General features: G+C 42.6%; 1 protein-coding gene across 9 annotated transcripts in view; it reads right to left on the bottom strand.

Annotated features, from left to right (window-relative positions):
* The window catches only part of SMAD9 (SMAD family member 9), an 85,051-nt gene that overhangs the window by 6,828 nt on the left and 50,788 nt on the right, over nucleotides 1–27,435 (bottom strand). For 2 of the 9 annotated variants that reach the window (XM_057309144.1, XM_057309140.1), the window contains exons 3-8: nucleotides 20,179–20,237; nucleotides 19,601–20,080; nucleotides 14,064–14,327; nucleotides 10,105–10,215; nucleotides 8,366–8,587; nucleotides 1,248–1,504 (exon numbers count right to left, since the gene is read on the bottom strand). In XM_057309144.1, coding sequence (XP_057165127.1) covers nucleotides 1,248–1,504; nucleotides 8,366–8,587; nucleotides 10,105–10,215; nucleotides 14,064–14,327; nucleotides 19,601–20,012 — 1,266 coding nt within the window. In that variant the 5' untranslated portion in view covers nucleotides 20,013–20,080; nucleotides 20,179–20,237. Of the gene's footprint in view, nucleotides 1–1,247; nucleotides 1,505–8,365; nucleotides 8,588–10,104; nucleotides 10,216–14,063; nucleotides 14,328–19,600; nucleotides 20,238–24,299; nucleotides 24,336–27,435 lie in introns of all 9 variants that reach the window. The other 7 variants (XM_057309160.1, XM_057309159.1, XM_057309149.1 and 4 more) reach the window with 6 other exon arrangements.

Raw genomic sequence — 27,435 nt, 5'->3', positions numbered from 1 at the left:
TCTGACGTACTGGCATTTCATCCTCATTTTAAAAACATGGACCTGGAAAAAATAACTGTGAGTCAAATGATTGTTCGTTAACGGCAATTTAATGCCCTCTGCTGGCTCCAAAGCATCAGAACATTTAGAAAGATTTCCAGGTTATTTGCTAATGGCTTTACAACATAAAAATGCTTTTAAAGCTTAGCAGTAAATTTGCTTTGTCATCATGAAAGAAATGGTTTCAAAAGCCATTTTTTTTTAAATTGGAAACTATATCCTCGATTGTTATTTTTAAAATAATTACTAAAATTATAAATACAATAACAGAGTATAGAAAAACAGGACAATTCTTTTTCACGGTAATCTTAAAAGATTCATAAATTTTACTTTGAAAAAAACCTGGAACAAGCCATCCTGATTTCTTGGATGGATATGCAACAACGTGAAAACTGTCACCTAGACCCAGAGTCTGATAAACAAGCTTGGATTTTGGAATATTAGAATTATTTGCCAGTGCCTTGCAAGAGATCAAACAGCCAAAGACTTCAGCGTGCAAACCCCGGTGGCTTCCTTCCCACTAACTTCCTCGGTTCTCCGAAGCCTTCGCACCAACCTTAGTTAAGATCTGATTCGAGAAATTCAGTAAATATTCTTAAACAGAACATCTACTACTCGCTCAGAGTTAATTATGCCCCACATAATATTTCTACCCCAATTTCTTTATACCTTTACAACAGCACTTAATGTACACCGGCTTGTCTTAGAGCCACTACTGTCTGTTTTGTAGCTTACTTATAAATACGATCTCCTCTGTTGGCCTGTATGCTAACAGTCAGGGCAATGTTTTATTTAACTCAGATAAATTCGACAACATTTACTGAGAGACAACAGTGCTCAGCAACTTGAGAGATGGAAAAAAAAAAAAAAAACCCTCCGTGGCATTAAATCCTGTACAATTATCATTGTCACTTTCTCTTCTGCATGAAAAAAATCCGATTACCACCTTAACTTGTTCTTCCTTCAAAAGTAAAACGTTCAAGAATTTTCTTGTAACTGCTCAACAAGAGAGCTGCTACTCCTTGAGGGGCTCTTCCTTGGAACAACTGAACAGCATTCCAAAAAGAAACCCCCAAAAACCAACCACCATGAAAACCCTGCAGCCGACTTGAACTGGCAGTATGGCTGCCACATCACCCAGAGTGCTTTTTGGTTTCATTTTTGTCTTTCGTCTTCCATCGTGCTATGGGCAGGCAGGCAGTGCTTACCTTGACAAAGCTCATGCGGATAGTGCACATCTTCGTTAGCTCGTAGACGACCTCAAATCCGTGGTGCACGGACTGCGCCAGCAGCTGAGCGAAGAGCTGGTTGTTGAAGATCTTGAGGCTGCAGCCGCTGGGGATCTTGCAGACGGTGGCTGGGTGGAAGCCGTGCTGGTAGTTGCAGTTCCGGCTCTGCACGAAGATGCTGCTGTCGCTCACACACTCGGCGTACACCTCGCCCCCGACGTAGTATAAATGCACACCTACGGGGTAAACACAGCATCCCTCAAGCACCAGCCTCGTGTTTCGTTTAGGGTTCACACCATTCCCTTCTCCTGGCGACCGCAAGGTGCGTATCTATTGTGAAATTAATTTTAATATCACCAGGCATAGTAAGAAGTGTGATTAAAATGCCCACATGTTCTAATTATACTGTGGTTTGTTTGTTTTTTTCCACGAGTCCATTTAAAAGTGGATTGCAGGGGCACCTGGGTGGCTCAGCCGTTAAGCGTCCGCCTTCGGCTCAGGTCATGATCTCAGGGTCCTGGGATCGAGCCCCGTATCAGGCTCCCTGTTCAGCGGGAAGCCTACTTCTCCCTCTCCCACTCCCCCCGCTTGTGTTCCTTCTCTCATTTTCTCTCTCTCTGTCAAATAAATAAAATCTTAAAAAAAAATAAAAAATAAAAGTGGACTGCACCCCACGTTTGCGATGACCGCTGAGGCGCTCGTGTACTGCTCCTTCTGTCACTCTCGATCTCATGCTTACTCACTCTGAAAGTAAGCTCTCAATTCTAGATGCAAAATAAATATACGATGCAGGAAAAGGCACAGGGCCCTTCAGGTTCATGTATCAGTAAAAAAATAGAAACTGGGTACAGTTAATATCATGGAAATGTCACTTAAGTGCATACACTAAACCCACTTTGGAGGTAACAATAAATGAAGTTTACATCTGATTTTAACCACAATTCGAATCCATTTGTCTTAATAAATACCTCGAAGACATCTATTTCATGTAAGAACTTGTCACCTACTATTATAGATCACAGAAATAATGCCTTTCTTTATTTTACTTAGGAACAACGAAATTCTTGTCACCTTTTCAGATACAAAGACTCACGATCAAAATGTCGCTTATTTTACTTCACCTCGTATTTTTGGACTTAAAAAGCAAAACATCATCCTGAGATTGGTGCTGCCCACACTAATTTTTATTCCAGATTAAACGTGAGTTGACACTCTCCCTTCACGTGTCTGGGTTTAAGACTTAACGTACATTTGTAGCAAGGGACTGGGGTTAGATGAAGCGAAGTAGTTCTAGTCTAGTGAGCATTCAATCCTAGCCCAGTTTTCCGCCAGCCTTTCAGCAGAAGCAAAATTCTCCAGCATTAAGTGTCAAGGTGATTGCAAATACGATCGCCATTCGGTCACAAGGGGTTCGTAGAAATGGTCCAGAACACACGTAGACTGATAGATTTTGGATCTCCTCAAACTGAAAAGACCCATTTTTACGTAATAGCATTTACAGACCCCCAGGGGGTTCTGCATAGCTGTGCATTTAGGAAACCTCACTGAGAGAGCCAGCTGCTGGGTGCCCCTGTCGGGTTCTAAGGAGCACGCGGGGCGACGGTGCATTAGTTGTGACCGCCTCCCAGCATACTTACTGTTTCCTTTTCCCATCTCCTTTCCCTTAATAAAATTTTAGAAAAGAATGGTTTTCAGCCCTGTGTATTCCGGCCACATCACTGGAGACTGGTCAGGAGTCCCAGAGCGGAAGGATAGCATTCGATGCTCAGTCCAGCGCCCCCTCTCACCACCAACATTGGACGGGCCTCCTCTCCTTTTTGTCTCACCTTTCCGCTCCCTCCCTTTCCTTTCTCATGTCCCTTCTCTCCCTGAACAGCCTGGGATCCACACCAGGCCAGGAGGAGCAGGTGGTATGGTCCTCATTGGCTGGGACATAGCTACCTGGCTGCACTGACGTGTTGGAGGTGAGGCTGGGGCAAATACGGGCAGACTTCTTTTCCCAGTCTCCGTGAGCTCCCGGGGAAGGCCTGCCCCTGCGGTGGTTGTGGTTGTTCAAAAAGAGGGTGAGCTGGTGAGGAAAGAGCCAGAGAATGAGATGGCCCAGTGTTCAGGATGTATTTGAATTGAATGACATTCAAATTTATAATCTGCCCAGAACCTACTAAGTAGAATAAATCGGATTTTTGTTATCTGACTCTGGTCTTTAGTTAGGGGATGATTTTCAATCCTGTGAAAGTAGTATCTGCAAGCACAGTGTAGTTGGCAGAGTAAGGAAAGCAGAGAAGAGCGTGGGCAGACAGGCAGGAGTTTAGTGTGCTGAGCAAAAAGGGGGGTGCAGAGCCAATGCAATGAGCACATGGAGGCCTGAGTGAGCTCTGGACGGCAGGACAAGGGTGGAACTCAACCCCAGTGTGAAGGAGGCTGGGCTTTGGCTAGAGAAGTGGCATCTAAAGAAAAGTGAAGGGTGCCTGAGTGGCTGAGTTGCTGATGTGACTGCCTTCGGCTCAGGTCATGATCCTGGAGTCCCAAGATCAAGTCTCTCATTGGGCTCCCTGCTGAGCGGGAAGTCTGCTTCTCCCTCTGATGCTCTCCCCTCTCGTACTCTCTCTCTCTCAAATAAATAAACAAAACCTTTAAAAACAATAAAGAAAAGTGGGCAAATGATTTTATTTGCATCCACTTGATAAGCCAAAACAGTGGCTTTAAACGACTTGTATTTTAGATTCAAAATCTCCATAGAGAACAGTGAGCAATAAGGATAATGCCCCTCCTGAGATGCCAAAGGGGACCCGGGCAATATGGTCCTCAGGCAAGCTCTTCCAACACATCTCGAGCTACATCCCTCTCTATCTGGGTTTCCCATTTGAGCGCGACTGCCGCCGGCGTTCTTTGAGATGAGGGAGTATGGAGTCCTGTCAACCCAGGTTGACTTAGGTTATTAGGTTACTTAGGGCCAGAGGGTTTGTTTGGGTCTGCTGAATCAGACTGCAAGTGTGCTCCCTTTGGGTCCTCTTCCACAGTCTTGAATGACAGAGAAATGACAGGAAAGATGGGGAGGAAGGAGGGTTACTTACGTTGGTGAGATGGTTCTAAGGCTCTGGACTGTAACAGAAGGAAGAGAAAGTCGGAGTCCCAGAATGGAAGGAATACACAGGGGTCCCCCGCTGACTGGGAGGGAAGGACGAACACCAGCACAGAAAGTAAATCTCACTACCCCACCACCCTGCTCAGACTCTGGTGCCTCTTCACTCCCCTTGGGACAATCCCAGACTTCCTGACATGAACTCACCACCTTATCGTGAACCTGTGATCGACCTTCCATTTGCCTTTGTTGCCCTGTCTTCTGCACACCGTTTTAAAAACAAGGCTGAATATCAGGATCATTTGGAGCTTTAAGAAAATGCCTACTTCTGGGTGTAATAACGGTACTTTTATTTAGAAATCCCTTATACAGATACATAAATACTCAAATCTATGAAGAAAGGATACGAAGTCTGAGATTTACTTTAAAATACTCTTGCAAAAATACTGCGCAGGGATAGAGGAAAAGAACGCACAGAATGTGAATCATTACTGAAGCTGGAGATGGTGATATGAATATTCATTACATGATTCTGTCCACTTCTGTATGTGTTTGACATTTTCCAAAATAAAAAATGTTTTAATGTATGATGAGAAAAGTAATAATATAAAAGCACAGATTTCCAGATCCGCGCCAGGGCTTTGGTTCAGAGGACAGGCCCTCGGTAGGACGAGGCCTGCTGTTGTGCACTGTACGGCCAGGACGTGCCTCGTAGCCTTCCAAGATTTATGTCATCATAGCACGGAGGACATCAAGAGAAGAAAGGGGAAAAGAGGGGGAGACGAACACTGAGAGACTATGGACTCTGGGAAACAAACTGAGGGTTTCAGAGGGGAGGGGGTGGGGGGATGGGTTAGCCCGGTGATGGGTAGTAAGGAGGGCACGTATTGCCATGAGCATTGGGTGTTATCCGCAAGTACTGAATCACAGAGCACTACATGAAAAAAACAAAACACAAAAAAAAACACCTTTGTTGATACATAATTAGTGGACTTAAGTCCTAGTTTTATGATTTTCCTACTCAGGCATGTTTTGGATCATTATTATTACAAGTAAGAAATTGAAGTTCTTCAATATAATTCTGATAAATACGTTTATCAACAAGAAAAAAAAAAAAAAAGATCTATGTCATCATTATAAAGCTTCGCCAGAAGATGGCAGTAACTTCTCTTGAGAAAGGGGCTCCTTGAATTCACACAAAGCCTCCCCTGGGCTGGTGGCAAGGTCATTCCCCCAAACCTGAATCTGATAACTTTAAGTCTCTTCGGACAATATGATGAACAAACAGGCTGGGGCCCAACTGAACTCCATGGAACGGCCCACCTCACTACTCGCACGCAGTCGCTCTGCTGGGCTGGGCTGCCCCGTGATGCCTCTTTCTCAGCACCGCGCAGCAATCCTGGCCTGCCCCGAGGGGCCACGTCCCACCCTCTCCCATCCTCACATGGCAAGAAAGTCCACGAGAGACAATGCAGAAAATACAGAGATGCAGAGAATAAAACTCAGCCACAAATGCACAGCCCAGAAATAATCAAAGCTGACATTTGTTATATACCTTTCAGTTTTCTCTTTGCTGCATGTTTTTTAAACCTTTCATCCTTCCCCCCATGAACAGTTTAAATTTATTATAACAGCCAGAGAGTCCTTTTAAAGTGAAAATTCAGACCTGTAAACTCCTGTGACCTGGTCCTATCCCCTCCTCTTCTACAACTTCCCCACTCCCTTACCAATTTTATTCCCCTCACCCTGGCTTCCCTGCTGTTCTCACAATGGCTATAGCAGGCAGGCTTCAGGGCCTTTGCACCTGCTGTGCCCTCTACTTCGAAAGCTCCCCCTCCATGTGGCTAATTCCCTTTCTCTTTCTGCTCAAATGTCACTTTGTTAGGAAAGCCTTCCCTGGTAATCCCGTTCTACTTTATGACAAGCTCTCACCAATCTCTCCCCTCCTGTGTTTTCCTCTAGACGAATCCTTAGACACGTATAACATTATTCTCTGTCTTTCCTTTGTTACGTGTAACCCATGAAAGCCAGATTTTTTTTTGTTCTTGTTTTGTTTCTTTGTTTCCAACTGCTGCATCCCTAATGGTGGAACAGTCTGACTAAGAACAGATGCTCCACAAAGATTTGCGAGATGAGTGCCTATTTCTGAAATCTAAGTGTCTCGATTAATTAACTCCAAAGAACAAGTTCACTCATTCACTAACTTAGGAGGCATTTTGCTGCAAATTTATTCAGGCTGGTGTTCCAGGAAGCCATACTGCTCAAAACCAAATAATCCTAGGGAGCACCTTAGAAACAGTCCCCTGACCTCATAAAAGACTGATAACTCTTCCTTTAAAAATACTCTAAGCCAATTTTTTCCCCCATGCTTCATGGCATGGCTTATAGCTCCTTTAAAAAAAACTTTTTCCTCAGTAAAGCACTTCCAAAACAGCTTTCTGAGAAAACGCACTTTGCCTTGCGGACCGCATGAGGGTGGAGTGTCCTTCCACCCAGTGAGCACTTAGGTGGACTTCCTGTTTTCATAAGAGGCTGTCAGTCCTGGCTCTTGTTCCTATGGTTTCTTAACGTGGGGATGAGCCCTCAGCCAGTAGCTCGCAGAACCTCAACTCCCACGTCCGCATCAGCAGCACCTTCAACAAGCTACTTGCAGAAAGATTCCCAGAAGGCCTTCAACACTCCTTTCAGGTTTGAATTCTATCTCTGGATCAAGTGCCATCAGCAGAAGCTCACACGCAGACCAATCTGGAAAGCCCCTCAGCACATAGCTCCACAATATTACGTTTAGATTTCACCTGAAGGGTCTTACAAAATTATCTGAACGTAAAACTGTAGTACCTGAGAAATTTATTTAAGAATTCAGTCAAAGGGAAAGTACTGTTTCCTTTGAAGAGTGGCTATGTTTCCTCCTTTGGGATAAAAATTACATTACAGTCGTGTTTCCATGTTTTGACCTCCCTGTCAGGAAACCCAGAGCACATTTTAATCACAACCACAAAGCTAACCTTTAGTTGCAGTCTCCTTCCTTGCTGGCCCCAGCCCCCAGTTTCTGATTTTCTATTTTTCATTTATCATCTCACTGCAAACGTTTCCTATAAGGCACCTCAAAGCCACTATGGAAAAATACAGGATATAAATAAACCATTAGAACATCAGTGAATAAATTCGACCTGTTTCTAATCAATGGCTTGTAGGTTTTCTACGACAGGGGACATTTAGGAGGTATGTTAGGAAGAATATTAGAATGTATCACCAAGTACAATAATGAGTCTCCCCTGGAAATTTGAAAGAAAAGATTTGTGTCTACCTTCCTGAGGTGGTCTGAGGGCTGGATGGAGAGAGAAAAGGTAAAATGACTCTAAAGGTTCTGTACACTTTTGATTCCACGGTAGTCTGACATACTAGTGGACAACCAGATATCAAACACTACCAGCTACTCTAATATAAAGAAAAGGATTTAAAGACCCACAATGCGGCCTCACACTCAGCTGGGATTTGCTACCGTTGATCACGCTGATGAGACAGGCTTCAAAGCTTCATGGGCCAGACCTCAGGGAGACCTGTGCCCATCTGGCTTCATTACAACGCCTGACTACAGGAGAACCCCAATCGCTACCAAAGGTTTCCCTGCATAAATAGTCATGATTTTCACTACGTAGCTTCTAAGTCTCCAGAGGTCACTTTACCCGACACATATAATCACCCCGCCAGAATTCCTCCTCCGAAGTGATCTTATTTAGCATGTTCAGGCAATTCGAAAATAATTCATGTACTTCTATTTAATAATTTCATCCTGCTTTCACATTTACCCTGTCTTCATAATACTTATCCTACGCCACCCTCCGAAAGATGCTACGCGGAACCTAGAGCGGAGACCACGACCCTCGAGCCTCGGCGCCTCCCGCCGGCTCGCCAGCCTGCCACCGTCCTGCCGGCTCACGCGGCCAATCCGCGCCTTCTCTCCCCACGCTTTCGCGCCGAGGAACATAGAAAGGAATGACAGATGTGCTTTTACCCTTTCCTATGTGTCTCCGGGTGTTTTCTATTGTTGAGTTCCTGTTTACATTAGAAAGGAGTCCAAGACAGAATCTGTTCCTGTTATTTGAAGGGTCTGTGAATCCGTCTATAAGCACGCTTCGGGAGGAGGCCTGGAACGTCTCCCCAACTCGGTTGTTGAGTTCATAGTAGGCGACTGAGCACCAGTGCTGTGGCTCCTCGTAGCAAACGGGCCGAAAGTCTGGAAGAAAAAGAACCAGACAGCACATCACTCCTGTCATGCCCGGCTTCCCATCTCAGGATCCCCGCTGGACACTTACATTCATGCCGTTTGACCAGAAGGGGGGGGCTGCGAGACAAGGATGCTCTCTGTCATCTTTTCAAACCTGTCGCCTGAGGGAAGATCTGTGTGGTGAGCTCATCTGGTCACCACACGTGTGGCACAGAGGTCACGATCCCTGTGACTCTCCCATGGTCAGAGCTTTTGTAACCATATGTAATAGTATTGAGGGGGTCTGACAAACAACGATAGGAACAGATCGATGTAAATGCCATCACCCGGAGAGGAGACAGCTCCAAGGAAGGGAGCAGGTCGCCTCCTCTCCACATGTGAAAGATGGCGTATTACTATCACTGGACCGAACGGAGTCCAGGTGACAAGAGTATCATTTTCTAACAAACTAAAGAAGAAAAATAATAGTTTGGATATGATGAGAGCCAAATCAAAAACACTGGGTAGGACTTTAAATTATTTAAGAAAGACAAAAAGAAAAACTTCCACATAGACTCACATTCTCCACCGTATACATATGGAGTACTTATATGGCATAAAATATTTTAAAGACAGCTGTGTGTTTCACTAGGAAATCCATGAATATTATGTTTTCACTTCAAATTTTTCAAAGCTAAGTAAGTTGCCAGTAACCAACCAAAGTTCAGAGTTCTTCCTTTGCCACGCACACTCTTTCTCTGTCTTTTGACTGATTATATTAGCTTTCTTTTCTTCGACTATCCTAGTAATTCTTGTAGCTAGAGTGTGTTCCTATGTGCACTAAAACATAAATTTATGAAATATAAATTAGGGGGCTATTATTTGATTTACAAACGGACCTTTACTTATGAAAGACTTCACGCCGGCAGACTTTAAATCGTAAGCTCCGTTAGGCCCTCTCTGCTCAGTGTGGCTCCTGGAACTGTAGGCTCTGCTTCACCTGAGAGCCTGTGTGGATGCAGAGTCTTGGATCCCACCCCAGGTCTAAGGAATCAAGATCTGCATTTGCATAAGATCACCATGTGGTTTATATGAACATTAAAATTGAGCAACATTTATTAATCTAGCCTATTTTAAGAAACAGATAAAATTCTGTAAAAGCCCTATTTGCATATTCACGTATATTTCTAAGAGCACCCCTCTGAGCTAAATCAAAGACACCACAACAAAACTATAGTATAAACACAATTGGGACAAAATTGCTAGCTCAACTACCCATTTCTGAACTAAACATCAAGACCTACAAACGTCTAAATGTGAGGTTAGAATAAAAACTTTACTTATTCTAGTAACCGGGATGATAGACAAACAATTTATGGTGCTGAGGATACCAAGTTAAAGTGCAAAGCCTGGCTACCTGCCCCTTCACACACCTGTGACACAGCAGGCTAGCACATCTTGTTCTGTTTTGCGATTTGATTTGTTTTGGGGTAACAGGAAATGTTCCCAGAAAACAGCTACACTGAGCCATTCATCTACCAATTTACCTCCATTAGGCATTGACAGCACTAAATGACTATCGGCTGTGGCATCTACGGGTCGGCCATTCTGGGTCCCTGGGGCTCCCGTGGCATGATAAGGCGGGGGTGGTGTGTCAACTAAAAGAAAGCAGTAAAACAGAGGCATGTCAAACTGATAAACTACACAAAGACCGTCAGATCCAACCCTTCTTGCTCTGAAACTCCTGGGCTTGGGGGATGATGATATTGCTCAGAGAGGCCAGTCATGTCATAAGGCTATTCTGCAGTGACACTAGGAGTGTCACACAGAAGAAATCGGTTGTCCTGACATCCTCACTAAACGGTTGATTAGTTTTCCCTCTGACTTGGAGTTATCGAAGAGTCCTAACTTCCAATGACTGCATGGTGAGATTTTCAAATCGAGGAGCTATTCTCCTAGCACAGGGGTCTGTTGTCCGGCTTTCAAAACAGAAAGCTAAACTTTCTTTGATGTGAGCTTAATTTTTCAATTCCTCTGCTGTCACGGATTGTACAATGGCCACAGGGACGAGCTGTTTCTGGGACAGTTCCACATATGCCCCCCAAACACACAACAGCTGAAACCGGATTATATCCTTGCACCCAAGGCATGCGGAGAAGGACTCCTCTCCCCAAATATCAGATCCTGTAACTGGACAGTGATCATGGTTAGGCAAATGCTGTGCATTCAGTAGATAAGATGTTACCAGAAAGTAACTCACAACACAGTAAAAACTCCTGCAGCTGAGGAAAAACTCTTCAGCGAGAACCTCTGAATAACTGATTCCTCCTGTACACATTCCTAATGTCAGTTCAGAAGTCTTGTTACGTTAGTGGTGGATGGAGTTCAGTGGCATGAAAAGTTGAATCAGTCTGCCTTTGTTGAATTGAATTTTGTCCATTCAAGTGGTTCCCACACTTAAGTGTTCAAAAAATCACCAGTGAAACTTGTTAAAGGTGCAGATTCTTGGTCCCACCCTCAGAAATTCTGAGTCTGGAGATCAATGGTTGGATGTAGCCGTGTAAACTTACCGGCACTGCTGGCAGTTCTAATGCAGACCACATTGTGCAACCATGGATAAGGCATTTTCTCGTGAGAAAATAAACTACGAGGGGCGCCTGGGTGGCACAGCGGTTAAGCGTCTGCCTTCTGCTCAGGGCGTGATCCTAGCGTTCTGGGATCGAGCCCCACATCAGGCTCCTCCGCTATGAGCCTGCTTCTTCCTCTCCCACTCCCCCTGCTTGTGTTCCCTCTCTCGCTGGCTGTCTCTATCTCTGTCGAATGAATAAATAAATAAAATCTTTAAAAAAAAAAAGAAAGAAAATAAACTACGAGCCTGGTGGAAAAGTTATAGAGCAAGGTGGCTCTTCTGCAGGTCCTTGAGCCACGTCTATCTATAAAACTCAGGGCTGAACATAGAGTCACCACATCACCATATCTACTCCTAGGCATATGCCGAAAGGAGCTGAAAGCAGGTGCTCAAGCAGATGCTTGCATGCCAGTGTTTAGAGCGGCGATATCCACACCAGCCAAATGGTGGAAATGAACCACAACCAACGAATAGATTTTTTTAAAATGTGGTACACCCATACAATGCAATATTGTTCAGCCACAAAAATGAAGTAACTGACCCAGGCTACAACATAGTTGAACTATGAAAACACTACGCTAACTGAAATAAGCTAGACACAAAAGGACAGATATTTTATGATTCCACTTCTTTGAGGTACCTAAAATAAGCAAATTCATAGAGACAATAAGTGGGTTAGAGGTGACCAGAGGCAGGAGGAGGGGGGAGATGGAGAATTGGGAGCTCTGCTTAATGGGGACAGAATTTCTGTTTAGGTGGGTGAGAAAATTCTGGAAATAGATGATGGGGATTGTTGCACAGAACTGTGAATGTGCTTAATGCCACTGGACTGTACACTTAAAAATGGTTAAAATGGCAAATTTTCTATGACATGTATCTTATCACAACTTTAAAAATTAATGTATGAAAACCACTAGACTGCACACTTTAAGTGTGTGAACTGTATGACGTATGAATCGTATCTCAATAAAACTGGTAAGAAAAAATTGAGGGGCTGAACCAGTTAATTTCAGATTCTCCTTTTATCTATGGGTCTGTTTTCAGGTTGCGTTTTGCTATTAATCGTTCAGAAAAGAATTATTTTTTTTTAAATTAAAAGAGCTATTCCCTCCGTGAAAACTGACCAGCTCCAGCACAGGTGTTGGGGTCCGTCTCTAATGGACGAGAAGAGGGGAAAGTATCACCCTGTTAGTTTCACCAGCGCAGGAAGACATCAGTACAGGCAATCTTTACAGCACAGATATGTTTCAAGTAAATCCGTATACTGTAGACATAATTATCCTCCCGTCCCTTAACCACGACTCTGTCCTCAAATGACTTCTCTTCCTGTTGTGTCCCTTTCCTGGTGAATCCAGCCCCTTGTAAGACAGCAACCATCTCCTCCCCTCTGTGTGGATGACTGCTGAGCTTCCTCCCAGAGTTTCAGCCTTCACCCCCGCATCAAGTTCATTGTCTTCTTTCCATCCCCACATCCTTTCCTTAGTTCAAGTCCTTATCATTACTGGCCTGGACTGCGACAGCCTCATTTCTTACTTACCTGACTGTTCTCAACGGTTATTACCTCTTGAAGGTCAGAGACTCTTGTCAGAATCCATCATTGCACCTCTCGCAGTAGCACAGTGCCTGGCACTTAGTAGGTGCTCAGTCATCACTTACTGACTCAGTAACATCAATCTATAGCCCTGCCCTCTGGCCCTGGGTTCCAAATGCCTGTGTGGTGATTCATTTACTCGGCAACCGACTGCTGAGCAACTACTGTGTTGTAGGGTCTGTGCGACACATATAAAAGAGAAGACGACTGGCAGTTGAATGGGAGAGATAAATAATGAGCGATTATATCATGTAGTGTGATAAATGCAATAGCAGATGTGTATGAAAATAGTAGCTGTACTGCTGAGGGGGCAAAAGGAAGAACTGAATAACTCAGAAAGCAAGGGCAACTCCTTTTCTAGCTTCCCATATTTTAGAAGTTCTGCGAGGACCGGGACAATTTCTACCAATCTTTTAATCCTCCTTTCAGCTCCCTAAGGCAATGCTTGTATATAATAAAAGTTCTATAAATATCCATTAAATAAAGGAATATATGAGCCCATGAATGAGGCAGACTGTAACATCTAGAGCCAGGTGAGTTTACGCATGCCTCGAAGAACCTGTCACTCGGGACACGACTTATCTCACACTCATGACGTGCAGATACAGCTCTTCTTCACGGTCTAACTTAGACCCACTCTACAGGCGTGGCAGCACGTGCAATTTTGACAATGGGCTTGAGTCTCCCTTTTGCGCAGGACATCCCTTCCATAGGCTTTTTCAGTTCAGCAAACGTTTACTGAAGAGCTCTGTCTTCAAGATGCTGTGCTGGCCTCACACAACACAAAACGAGAATGCACTGGCGAGGGGAGGCCTGACTCTGCCCCAGTGAAGTTATGCACACTTCTTTCGGAGACAGGGACTCCCTGTGTTTATTGAAAGAGACAGCCAAAGAAAAGGCCAAGCATGGACCCCTCACGTTGCTTGCCCTCAGGCCAAGTCTTCCTGCTTGGGTTAGAGAAGTATTTTATAATCTTATTTCTGCTACCTTAAAAAAAAAAAAAAAATCCCTGGAAATTCCCAGAGATGCTGTTCAAATGCATTTAGTTTCTTCCAGAGGATGAGAACCAGAAACCAGAGCAAAGATATGTTGTAGCTCCAGAGTAACAGCTCTCGAACGGCCCTGATCTTAGAGGCGGGCAGGGTGCAACGGCCCACGGGCCATGGCCATGTAAACGGCAAAGCTCCATGTGAATGTTAGTAACAGTGACTGTGATTATGACGGTCCCACCATGACTGACTGTGCTGGGTCACACTCCATGGAGACGGACAGCGGCTTTTACTGACCTGAGTGTTGATAGGGGCTCTCTGGCTCCGAGGGGCTTCCTGGGGAGTGAGGGTAGCCAGCGGTGCATGGGGACTGTGAGAACATGTGCCCGGGCCCCGGCGAGGGAGGGAATGCCGAGCACGGAGGCTGCTGGAAAGAGTCCGGGTAGGTGGCGTTGTGCGGCATGAGAGGCTCACTGTGGAGGGAGGCGCTGCGGAACTTGGCCAGAAGGCTGAGCTGGGGGTTATATTCACTGTGCCTTGGCACGAGGACAGGCGGCAGCACTAGGATGAGAAAGGAACCAGTGGATTAGAATTGAGCATTGGCTCGTCGGCACAAAATCCAGTGGACACTTGCTGTTTGGGTCTGTCCATTTTTTCATGATAAAACTCTGTTTTCTGGAAACTGCCCGCCCACCATTCTCTGCGCTTATTGTAAAACTGCCAATTAAGGTCTCATCGTTTCCCAGAAAGTGAGCTGGTGAAGCAAACTAAACACCAATGTTTAACACTTAAACACTCTCCTTGCAAACTGAATATTAAACAGAGTATCACAGTAAAAAGTTTAGAGGTGAATCATTCTGATGTCAGCACTCTAAAGAGACTGCCTATTCATTCCTACCACAGAAATTACCAGAGCTGCCCTATTATCTGGCCTTCTGCAGGCCTAATTGTTTGTGTCTTCCTTTGATTCTGCCAATAAAGTGGTTTGGTTTTTTTTTTTTAAGGCAAATCGGTTTCTAAGTGATGCCCAGATATTTTTCTTTCAGAGACCATGTTGAATTATTCAGATGGCCAGCCTAAATTTTAGGCTCAGTAGTGCTGCTAAAGTTAAAAAAAAAAAAAAAATCTACTTGTCTTTATCAGGAAGATTTAAAGGCATCTAAAAATTATTAGATAAAAGATAAACAGAGTAATAAAAATGAATAAGTAAAAGATAAGCATCAATAAGAAAACTTATAAATAAAGCCCTTTGCATGTTTCTTCTGGGTTCCATACTTAAAAAAAAAAAAAAGTGTTTTTGATCCTGATTCTGTATAAAAAGTTAGGAATGGATGCAATTCTCAAGGGCAAGTATTATCCAGGCATTCCTAGTTCCTATTGACTTCTAAAGTGTCACAGTGGCCGGCAGAGAGAAGATACTCAATAAATGTTGTGGTGCAAAATGTGATCCATGTAAGTTCCAGAAAAAGAAGCAGAGAAAACAGGGAGGAAGTGGTCAAAGGCAATTGCAAAGGTCTTCTCAGGGAAAAGAATTCTTACCCCCAGCTCCCACAACGGAAACCAATACAATAGTCAAAAAATAACATACGCTATAAACTAAAATATAGATACCGGAGATTTAAAAAGAGGAAGAAGGAAGTTAATATAAATTACCTAAATCCTCATCTTTTGTATTAGTCAATGAAATTATCTAAAGGTGAAAAGTTTAGAAATAGATATATAAGCATATTATGTAGGATTACCTCCATAATTTCTTTACTAATTATGTATAAACACATTGTTTATAAGTGTAAAGTATATTATCTAGAGTTATCTCCATAATTTTTAGTAATAATGGAGCAAACAAGCAGAACAACTAACCAAGAATGGTTAAAAGAGGTTGTTCCTGGAGATGGATGGGGTAGCTCTTCTTTTTAATTACACTATTGATTTGTTACCACATGCAAGTATTGAGAAAAACTCATAAAAAGTAAATGTTTTGGAATAAACAGACAACAACAATAGCAATGAAAGAACAATAACATCAATCACAAAGTCTACCACTTTCCCACCATCATACATTTATCTCTTTTTAACAAGCAACCGTTTTCCGTTCTACAGGTAGAAAATAAACTCAAACAGGTAAAGGAAAAGTTTTAAACTAAACCACCACAGCTGAGGGTGGCAGAGAAATAAATGATTTCTTCCCCCTTTAAAAACCAGTCTGTGCATGTACGTGTATCATGTACAACATTACAGAACACTCAACGTCATCATCCCAAAATGAGCTCAATGAAGCCGTTACGTTTCCTTGCATGTGTTCCGCGCATGTGCAGGAATAAAAAGGCAACCCGCTTCATGAACAGCCTGAAAGGGAGGAACCGACGGAGGAAGTGGGATATGGCTTCTTTTGCAATGACTCTTCTTCATCACAATGCGAACAAGGTTCAAACAAACACTCGTTTTTCTTTTTTGGTTGCAGAAGAAGTTGGAATAATCTCTGTGATTCCAGCTGCAGTGTAAAATATCTATGGTGTATCCCTAACATCGTTTAACATAAATGATTCACACCCTCTGGATGCAGGGACTTTTATTTCTTCGTGAGCCAAAGATCTGAGACAGCAAAAGGAAAAAAAAGAAGGGTTCGTTTTCCTTGTTTGAAACAAATGTCTTGATAATGTATTTTTACTATCCATGTAAAACCAAAGGCAGTGATTTTTGTAAAGAAAACCGCTGGTATCATCCTGGTTGTTATTCAGCTTGACTGGCTAGTTTACCTTAGATTTGCACTGATCGTATTTTTAAATACTTCCACTCAAAACATAGCTGTCTTAGTCCATCTGGGCTCTTATAATAGAAATGCCATAGACTGGGTGGCTTATAAACAATAGAAATGTATTTCTCACAGTTCCAGAGGCCGGAAGTCCAAGATCAGGGTGCAGGATGGTCAGATTCTGGGGAAAGCTCTCTTTGAGCTGCAGATTCTGATCTCTTGTGTTCTCACATGGTGGCAAGGGATGAGGGATCTCGCTGGGGCCTCTTTCAGAAGGGCACTAACCCCATGTAAGGGTCTGTGCGCATGACTGAATCACCTCCTAAATAAAGCCCCCCCACCCCCAGTACCATCCCCTTAAGCATTAGGTTTTCAACAAAGGAATCTGGGGGGAGGGCATCAACGTTCAATTCATAGCAGCAGCTATTCCTAATTACTAAATTCTCTTTCTAGATCGCAACTGCTACTTACAAATATGACATAGTGAGATTACAGACATTGGTTTCAATTTTATGCTACCTTTTCAATACAACGCTATCTTAACAACGAAGCATTACATGGGAGACAACAGTGGCAGGAGTTACTCGCATATGGGGTGCAAAGCAGAGCTGAAAAGGCTTTTGTATCTCTTTCGAAAGTCATGTGGTTTTTATACAAGGGTATTTTATGTAAAGAAGAAATTATACTCCTGAAACGAGCTCCAGTGGCATGGAGTAAAATCATCTACGGTGCAAAAACACTTTTTGCATAGCAGCTACTGCACCCAAGCCACTCGAAGTGAGATTTGGGGGCCGGTAACACTTTCCTGGCTGCAAGGTACCAGTCAAGGAAGATACAGTATTGAAATTGAGAGTGAATGTTTAGAAACTTTGATAGCAATTTGACAGACTAATTCTATATCTGTTGAAATGCAGATATAAAATATATTGTTATAGTAAAAAAACAAACCTAGGCTTGCATTTGTAAGTCTTCTTAAAATTTCATTTGCCTAGTAATTTGTTCGTATTACAAAAGTATTGATATTTGAAGGATCGAAAATTTAAAAATTAAAACTGGTCCTTCATTACAGGTAGTTAGAAAAGAACTCAAATAAATGATAAGAATGGTTGTGTGAGTGAAAAGAAAATCAGAGTGCAGCCTTCAATGTTCCGAAACATTGTTAAAAAATGAGATTTCAAACGCAAAACTTAATTAAGCTTTATGATAGGAACCCAGTAAACTTGCTTAACATTAGCATCTTCATTGTTCTCAAAATATTTACTTTAAACATAGCCAGAAAGGTAAATATAAATGTGTTTTTTCTAGTAAAAAAAATCAAGGTTAGGAATAAAAAAATCCTGGATGGCTTAAATATTACCTTAAAATTAATACAATCTCCACCCATCTTTCATTTTGAAAACTCAAATCTAAAATATAAGATATGAAATCTATCTGCCATATGTAAAAATATTCACGTTATCATTTCTAAAAGAACCTTAAACTAAGGTTCTTACAAATAAGCCTTTAAAAATAGGTTTTCTAGGGGCGCCTGGGTGGCACAGTTGGTTAAGCGGCTGACCCTTGCTTTCAGCTCAGGTCGTGATCTCAGGGTTGTGAGATCAAGCTCCCAGTTGGGCTATGCACTCAGCTTGGAGTCTGCTTGGGATTCTCTCTCCCTCTGCCCCTCCCCCACTCGTTCTCATGTTCTCTCTCTCAAATAAATTCTTAAAAAAAATTTAAAAATAAAATTGGATTTTCTAGTATTCAAAAGGAAAACCAGAGACATTTAACAAGGTACTTCTTGCAATGTACATTTTACAACTACATTCCTCTGGAAGAGAGAAATGATTTCTCAATGAACATTTTTTTCATTGGCTATATTTTGAATGCTTAGTATAACTCAAATCTTTGAAACAAAAAAGGTATCAAGTCATTGTCATAAACTCGGACCTGAGTGACTTTTTCTTTAGTATGCAGAGAGAGCCCAGAGAGAAGCAGGAGAGAAAAGAAGAAAGCCTTACGTATATGACCTAGTGAAAACACACCAGATTCACCAGGACTTTCTCAACAGTCTCATACAGGGACTCAATCCTGGGATGAAGTGACCATGAGAAGCATCCACACCCGAGCAGTTTCACAACACGATGGCAAGATGTAGGAGCCTGAAAGGTCTCCTTGCTACGACCACTGGTGGCTGGGCATGACTTCTCCATTATTGCTGTAAGATTAACTGAACCCTGGGGTCAGGCGGCAGGCTGGACTCCCACCACGGCCTGCCAACCTAGATAGAACCATCTTTTAATGGACATGGGCCATTTTCCAGAGCTCACATGCCAGCCCTTGGTCTTCTGGAATGAGGCAGATGACCAATCAGGGAGTGGAAGCTCCGATTAAAACTGCATCCCTGTAGGCACAGGAACACTCGATCCAAAGAGAAATGGAGTCAAACTGTTACATCCAGTGTGAAGGATGAAGGTAAACACCAGACTGCAAAAAGGGGGTGAAATATGTGTCTGTGCACATGCTGTTGGGGGTGTGAAGAGTTTTAGAATGATACCTTCTTATATTTAAAGCCACATTTCAGAGCAACTGTCAATCTCTGCTAGCCCTTTGCTTTCATTCCTAGAAGGATTTCCAGCAGTTCTTTCACTGGCTGTTTGCTGACCCAGCTAGGAGATACTTGCATATACCTGAGCTTGCGGAAAGTGGCAGCAAAATCCTTTAGCTTAGTTCAGTTCCATTGAGGGAGAGAGGATGGGAAGGAGGATGTTTATTTTTCACAGTTAATCATATCAAGGCAATATTAAGATCTTCAAAGACCCCAAGAACTGGAAAAACATGATGATGATAACTCTGAAATACATCCAAACTTCATTTTTCAAAATCAAACACAACTTACATGTATGATGAACTTACCTTCTTTCTAGATTTTTCTGACTATAAAAGTTTGCATTACTTCCTCAAAACTGAACCTTCCTCTCTTCCTTGCTTTTGGTGCTAGTGGGGGGGATCTTTGTCTTGCTGATGCCCCATCACCCCTCATCAACTAGGACACAGCTCCTCAACTTTTTAAATAAACTGTGGTGTCAGGGAGAGAGCTCACCTGGGGTCTCCACCCGGCGGTAGTGGTAGGGGTTAACGCACACCTCTTTCTGCTTGGAGCCGAACGGGAACTCACAGCACTCTAGTGGCTTCAGCTCGTGGTGAGACTGCAGGTCAGGCCAGCGCCACACTCGGCAATAAATAACATGGGGTAAACCCTTGCGGTGGGACACCTGCAGCCGCCCATCCAGGGACCGGGGAATTGTCACACATTTGCTGGGCTGCCCCGGACAGCTGAGGGCCCTCTCCAGCTCATCCATGGCTCCTTTCTTCTTCTTTAATTTCTTCACTAACGAGTCTACCGCCTTCTCTGCCCACTTTTCCTCTTCATCTCCTTGCTTCCAGCCTAGCAGTCTCTTCACTGCTGGGCTGGTGAAGGAGAAGAGGGAGCTGATGGGGGTGCTGGAGTGCATAAGAGGTGAACTGCAGGCGTCCAGGGCAAACAGGAACTGGACAGACAGCCCGTTATTTCCTGCAGGGCCTGAGGGAAGAACGCAGCAAGTAACTCTCCAGGGATGTCATAGGTACAAAATTTCCAGCGATGTCATAGGTCTTTCTGTTCTAAGGGAAGTAACTGACCGATTCAGGTTGGGAACTGGGTTCACCTTCTCCTAGGCCCTAGAAGGGGATGGCCAACTCTGAAAAACAAACAAACAAACAAGACAAAAGTCTAATTAGCTTCATCAGGATAATTTTCAGAAAAAATTAGAGGTTGGATATAAGGGAGAAAATACTCTTCAAATGTTTTAGACTTGAAAGCTCTTAGTCATCTGTGGCTCTTACCTCTCTACTATCCCCTTACCCAAGTCTTGGTAATTCCGCCTTCAAAATGTCTTTCAGATTTTGAAATTTCCTCTCTGTTTCCACCAATATGTGAGGCCTCGCCCACCTCACCACGCTCCTGGATTACAGCAACAACGTCTGAAGTAGCTCCTCCCTTCCAATTCTAATCCATTTACTCCCCAATACAAGTTTTAACGAGTCATTTTCCTACTTAAGAAATTACAGTGGCTCCCTCATTTCCCAAATATAAACTTCTCTGCCCGAGAAGATATGAACTGACACTTTTCCAATGAAGACATACAAATGGTTAACAGACACATGAAAAAATGTTCAAAATCATTAGCCATCAGGGAAATTCAAATCAAAACCACACTAAGATACCACCTTACGCCAGTTAGAATGGCAAAAATTGACAAGGTAGGAAACAACAAATGTTGGAGAGGATGTGGAGAAAGGGGATCCCTCCTACATTGTTGGTGGGAATGCAAGTTGGTACAGCCACTCTGGAAAACAGTGTGGAGGTCCCTTAAAAAGTTAAAAATTGAGCTACCCTATGATCCAGCCATTGCACGACTGCGTATTTACCCCAAAGATACAGACGTAGTGAAGAGAAGGGCCATATGCATCCCAATGTTCATAGCAGCATTGTCCACAATACCTAATCGTGGAAGGAGCTGAGATGCCCTTCAACAGACGAACGGATTAAGAAGATGTGGTCCATATATACAATGGAATATTACTCAGCTATCAAAAGAACGATTTCTCAACATTTGCTGCAACATGGATGGGACTGGAGGAGATAATGCTAAGCGAAATAAGTCAAGCAGAGAAAGACAATTATCATATGTTTCACTCATCTATGGAACATAAGAAGTAGGAAGATCAGTAGAAGAAAGGGAAGAAGAAAGGGGGGGTAAACAGAAGCGGGAATGAACCATGAGAGACTATGGACTTTGGGAAACAAACTGAGGGCTTCAGAGGGGAGGGGGGTGGGGGAATGGGATAGGCTGGTGATGGGTAGTAAGGAGGCACGTATTGCATGGTGCACTAGGTGTTATACGCAAGTAATGAATCATGGAAGTTTACATCAAAAACTAGGGATGTACTGTATGGTGACTAACATAGTATAATAAAAAATATTAATAAAAAAGATAAAATAAACTTCTCTGCCTGGATTTTGAGGGCTTCTATAATCTTCCCTCAACATGTTCATGCTTCTTCCTTTCTCAATTATAGTTTGTGCAAGTAATTCATCTTCACTGTTGGAAAAACATATAAATGGAATAGAAAAAAAAATTAGTAGGACACTAATAATCTCACCACTTAAATATATTCTTCCAAACTATTTTATAGGACAATGGTTTTCAAAGGACCAGAGAGTTCCTATAGGGGGGCCTCAAAGTCCTCTCTTCCAACTACATACCTGTGTGTGCTAGATTTTCTTCACGTGTTTCAACTTAAAAAAAATATGTCACAACAGATGATATGCAAAAATATATAACAAAAGATGATATGCAAAAATATATCACAACAGATGATATGCAAAAAAAAATACGTCACAACAGATGATATGTTATTAACCAGGCATTAAAGAGATTTGCAGAGATATAAAACAGTAACAGTTCTTTTGGTAATTCTTTCTAATTACTGTTTTTAATATAAAAATGTTTTTGTTAATATGTAATGGGTTTATCATTCTCTTTTAATGAATCAATAAATTTTTTTTAAGTTTCTCAGTCTTAATTCCCAAAATGGTAAAGATTGATAGATATAAGCCACATAAACAAAGGTTCTTTGGAGTTCTCAATAATTCTTCAGAGCAGAAAGGCATCATAAGACCAAAAAGTTCGAGAACTGTTTTTTTAGAAGTTACACGTAGTCACGGTACATAAACGTGTACACGGAGAAGTACTGCTGTCATATTTGTTATCCTGCCTGAAAATCAGCCGAATTCTTCTTCGCACTCTCATCCAAAGGAGACATTCTTTCCCAGTTATTCAACAGTCCCATTTAAATTTCCTGAGGTAGAACCACACTTCCTCTTCTGCAAAATAGTTGGCTGAAACAAAACCCTCTCCTTCTTCCAGATTCTGGATACCAGCTACCTTATTCATGTTTAAAGTGTCTCTTGGTAACATTTTGGAGCAAGCAAAGTCATTTTAGTATTTTAGAACCAATCTAGCTCAAAATCTCCAACAACTGCTTGTTTGGTATGCATCAAATATCACTTTCTCCCCCAGTTCCCTGGAGGAGAAGTTGTACCTCTCTGAGTACAATTATATAAACTTCTCCCGGCAAAGGTGCTACCTAAACCCCTGCTGCGGTGATGGGTGTCAGGCACCCCAGGGGAGCAGGATGTCAGCCTGGTTACACGCAAACTGATGAGTTTAATAAGTAGACAGAAACACCTGCATCACCTTCTTCCTCGTATAGACTTTATTTAGCGTTGTACAGAGAGGTAAACTCTGATGCAAAGGAGACTTGAGGGCTTGATGGCTGGGTTTTCTCACTTGGCAGTTTGACTTACACTCAGTTTTATTTGGAAAGGTTGATTTTGTGGCTTAACGATCACGAATTTATAAAATACAGTTAAGTCACTGCGTTCAAGTTTTGTTTATTTAATCAAGACAGGCCGCCTGAAAGCAATGGTTGAAGAGGATTAGGAGACTTAAAGAGAAGTAACAAAATGCAGAATAACCTGAACCCCCAAAGAGCTTCGAATTCTGCTTAGTTTTACACGGGATTTCTATGAGTACATTGTGAAATAAAGCCTTAAGTTTGCGTCAGGGATAGATAAACCTTTTTATAAAAATGTTCAGCAGAGTTAAATCAAATACCCTTTAAAAAAACGTTGGCTCCATGAGACAAGTAATGGTTCTGTAAACCAGGGTTCACTGTTGTTGTTTTAAACCATGGGTTCCCATCTATTAATGACACATGACATCAGTTTATTCAAACAAAATAGCTTTTGTGCAACAAAACAGACTATACTGCAGGACAGCTTACAACGAAAGAGTATTACTTCATTAACCCCTTCATTCACAGGGCTGTGCTCTGTGTGAGTGTGGACGTGCACGCACATATGCTGAGGGTCCCCGTGCAATGCACAATGCAGTGCAATTTGGTACTCTGGCGTACAGTCAAGACAGCCTGAAAAGCACTACCTTAAACCAGAGATCCTCCAGCCATGTCTGTTTGAGCTTCCCCTTGATGAGTGACTTTCTGGGCCACCATCACTCCTCATCTCTTGGGGAAACACCGAGACTTGTCAAGAACGTAAGGTCTGAGGAACCCTGGCTCTGTAGTCTGATCTTGCTGCCACATTCTGAGCCTTTTGTAACAGTCTCATAGTGGCTCCAAAACTGTGCTTTTATTGCTACAAGACCCAGTGCCTGTCGCACTACACAGAGGCCCTGGCATGGAGGGAGACCCCAAAGAGTCCAATTCAGAATCTCAGACTATTTAACACCAAAGGCGTAAGAAAAGCCTCTGGGTAGGGGAGAAAGAGGATAGAAAATATCGAAGAGTTCGGGTTTAATAAAACTGACGAGTAGGTATGCGGATGTTCAAGTAATATTCTCTACACTTGCTCCCATGTTTGGTATATTGTTTACTAGAGAAAGTAAATTCAAAAAGTGAATCAGACTTGGACTCTCACTAAGGTTTCAGTTCCTATTTGTCCAGGGTGTCACTTAAGGCTCATTAAGGCTATTCCACTCTCACTCATATAAAGTTTTTGCCACTAGTAGAACAAAGGGCCCCTTGTTTATTTCCAGCTGGTCGTCACACTGACATCAACAGTGTAGCCACCCCCCGCCCCGCCCCATGCAAACTTGTTTAGTAGTGTCAACCTGGCTCACAACAGATTTCCACTGCCAGATAATTTAAATGCCCACAGACTATCTGCTCAAACTCACCACGTCCTCCTGAAAGCACCGCTGCCCAGGCTCACCCTAATAAGTAAAAGAGAGCAGGGACGTTATTAAAAAATGGTTCCACAAATAGGAGAAGGGTTATTAATATTGCGTGTAGTTACTCTATCCCTCTAAAGTACAAAGAAGAATGAAACAGAATAGATTATAAAGATGAATGTATGCGAAGGGTTTATGTATGCAAACTAAACAAAAACCTGACCAGATAATTTCTGCAAAATCTAACAAGAGCTGGGGAAGAGAGATGCCAGAGGTGGTTACATGAAGAAGAGTCCTTGACCCAACCCTGTGGGTTCTGGAAGGATTTTGGAGATGATAACTGAGTTGCACTTAGAAGGATTTAGGTCACTAACTTGGCAGATTAGGATAATCTTCTACTAATTCTTTTTGTGGTTAAATTCTCACTTTCCTAAGAAAACTGTCTATCCCTTGCCACAAACCAACTATGTGATTTCTCTGGACCCCCTCATTTCCTCATCTACAGATCAAGGGGGGGCTCGCTCTCCCTGTAAGGGTCTGTCCGGGCAATAGTTCCATGACTCCATGGTTGCTGGCTGTACCTGCCACATGGCACTGTGTGACTTATATAGCGGCTACTGACGCTACATTGCTGCTCCCCCTCTCCACCCACCCCCAGGACAGTGCAGTCTGAGACTGAAACCTTCACTCAGGAAGCTATATGACATACAGCAGGGCCAAACAACAATTTTTCCCCCTACAGTTCTCAAACTGACCCATTTTATAGCAAATGTCATCCTCCAACACCACATGATTTTCACTTTTCTTTCCAGATTTTTGTTTCTTTCTAGTGTTGTTTTTATTACCACTAAGGAATAAGAGTGAAAATGTATGCTTGGCATTACTGTGTTTGACATCCCTTGCAGGGCCTTCCTCAAGGCCTTCATCACCCCAGATCTCCACAAATGCCGTCTGTTGGCCGTTAGAGCTTGCCTTCTGTGAACGGAAGGACAAAAGCCCCATCCCATCCATCCTCCAGTTCACTCGTGGTCCACCTCACGAACAGCATGAAACAGGACTTTCTTCTTTGGGCACGTGAGTTTTACAATAAACCCCAACTGAGGGAACAAAAAAACTTCTCATGTTCAAGTTTTTAAAATAAACAGGACCACTTAAAAGAAGAGCAGCACTGACCACGTGCACACACCATGCTTTAAGTGTACATAATTCTACCCTAAAATCCAATTTGCCAGGCTGGATAAAAGTTTGGGAGACATGAACCTTTCATTTTTAAGCTGCCAGTTTACATCAAACTCCCGTTAGCAGTTACTCAAGATTATTTTTACCTACTGGCCTCCTTGGAAGATTCAATTGGTGATTTTAATTCTGAAGAAAACAAAATTCAAAAAATTGCCGTTTAAGATGAAAATGTTGGCTATCGGCCCCGGAGCAAGTCTCAGCACTGCACACAAAGAACCTCTGAACGATCCTTCGTGGGCACTGCTTCTTGGTCAGTGTGGCCAAGAGAAGTCTACACCACCCACCAGGCTGTACGCCATCATCAGCCCTGGGGCACGGGAGGCATGTGTCCATGCTGCAAGGGCCCATCCAGAAACACTCGCCATGACAAAATGTTATTGTTTCATTATTTGCTTTGTTTTTCAATTTTTTAATCTTCTCAATTTGACCCTCGAATCCATGGTATCCCTTTAAATCTCGTTAAAGGAAAGGACTGTCTCCTGACTACTTTTATAGCACTTTCTGTATACTAGTAATTAATATGGTCATAACAAGTGCTTTTAAAGTATAAAAACAGATCCAAAAAAATGTCTACCTAGAAAATAGTTGGCTGTTATTATCCCTATTGGCATATATATATCATGTGTTATTACCCTATACACCTGAAGAGAAACCAGGCTTCGAATGCGCATGTGCACACACACACACATATATTGGATGTACATTTCATTAATTTGACTTCATCCTCACTTAACTTAGTCTGTTATCCCTATGTGTTTCAAATGAGTGGCAATTATAACTTTGTACTGTAAAGTATAAATACCTACCCCATACACGTACCAGTTTAGTGTCACTGGATAAACATATCAGTTGTGTAAACATGGAAATGGCATCATGATTTCATATTCTGGGAAAGAGGCTTTTCTAGCTGTATTCAGAACTTTCCTACAAATCCGTGAGAGGGCAATTCCTGTTCACAGTCTGCTAATTAGCATCTTGTTGCAAGGAAGCATATCTTCTGACCATAGTACCAAAGGAAGATGACTGAGATGCATCTTTATAATAAAGGCTCAATTCAAGGAGGGCCATGATGGAGCTTTGGGTCATCTATTGGACATCTGAATTGTCTGCTCATTTTGAGTGACTGTGGATATGTGGATTTTTCTAGGGAGACAGTCCATAGGTATTTTTCTGCAAATTCTTAAAAGAACCTGTGACCTCCAAAAAGTTAAAAAAAAAAAAAAAAGCACTGAGTTAGAAGAAAGAAGAACAGAAGAAGGTAAGAGAGAGAAGGGGAACAAGCTGAAGAGACTAAAGAGAATTATTGACTATTCTAACTAAAATGGAGGAGAGCCTTAAAAAGACTAGAATCAGAGGGTTTTGGAAAGATGGTGGAGTACGAAGGACCGGAAATCTGTCTCCTCATCTAGATGATGATTATTACCCTAGCAGAATCTGTATAACATAACTATCCTGGAACTCTAGAACCAATCGAAGGATTACAGCTTCCACAGGAATGGCTGGATGGTAAATGTGGCTAATTTGGGTCAATTTCAGTCCTTAGCCCAGTAGCAGTGACCAATTCCTTACCCCTTGGCAGGCAACCATGCATGTGTTCCTGCAGCACCTTGCACTCACTTTTCAGGAGTCAGGGAAGGCAAGATGGACCCTGTCCTCCAAACATGAGGGATCTGATGAACACTGACTGCTGTGTTTGATCACAGAGTTGTGAATGGGAGGACAGCTACTGTAGTTTACCTCCCCCCACTGTTGCAAGTCTCTCCTCCTCTGGCTAAAGTGACTTCCGGGGCATTTAAATAGGTCCAGCAACCCCACCTCCTTCTATTTTCTTTTTTTTCTTTCAGGAGCCAGACATTAAAGGCTAGGATATTCAAAAGCAAATGCATAATGGGGAAAATTAGAA

This window comes from Ursus arctos, unplaced genomic scaffold, assembly GCF_023065955.2.
Source record: "Ursus arctos isolate Adak ecotype North America unplaced genomic scaffold, UrsArc2.0 scaffold_10, whole genome shotgun sequence".
Taxonomy (NCBI): domain Eukaryota; kingdom Metazoa; phylum Chordata; class Mammalia; order Carnivora; family Ursidae; genus Ursus; species Ursus arctos.
This window is presented reverse-complemented; position numbering and strand designations above follow the sequence as displayed.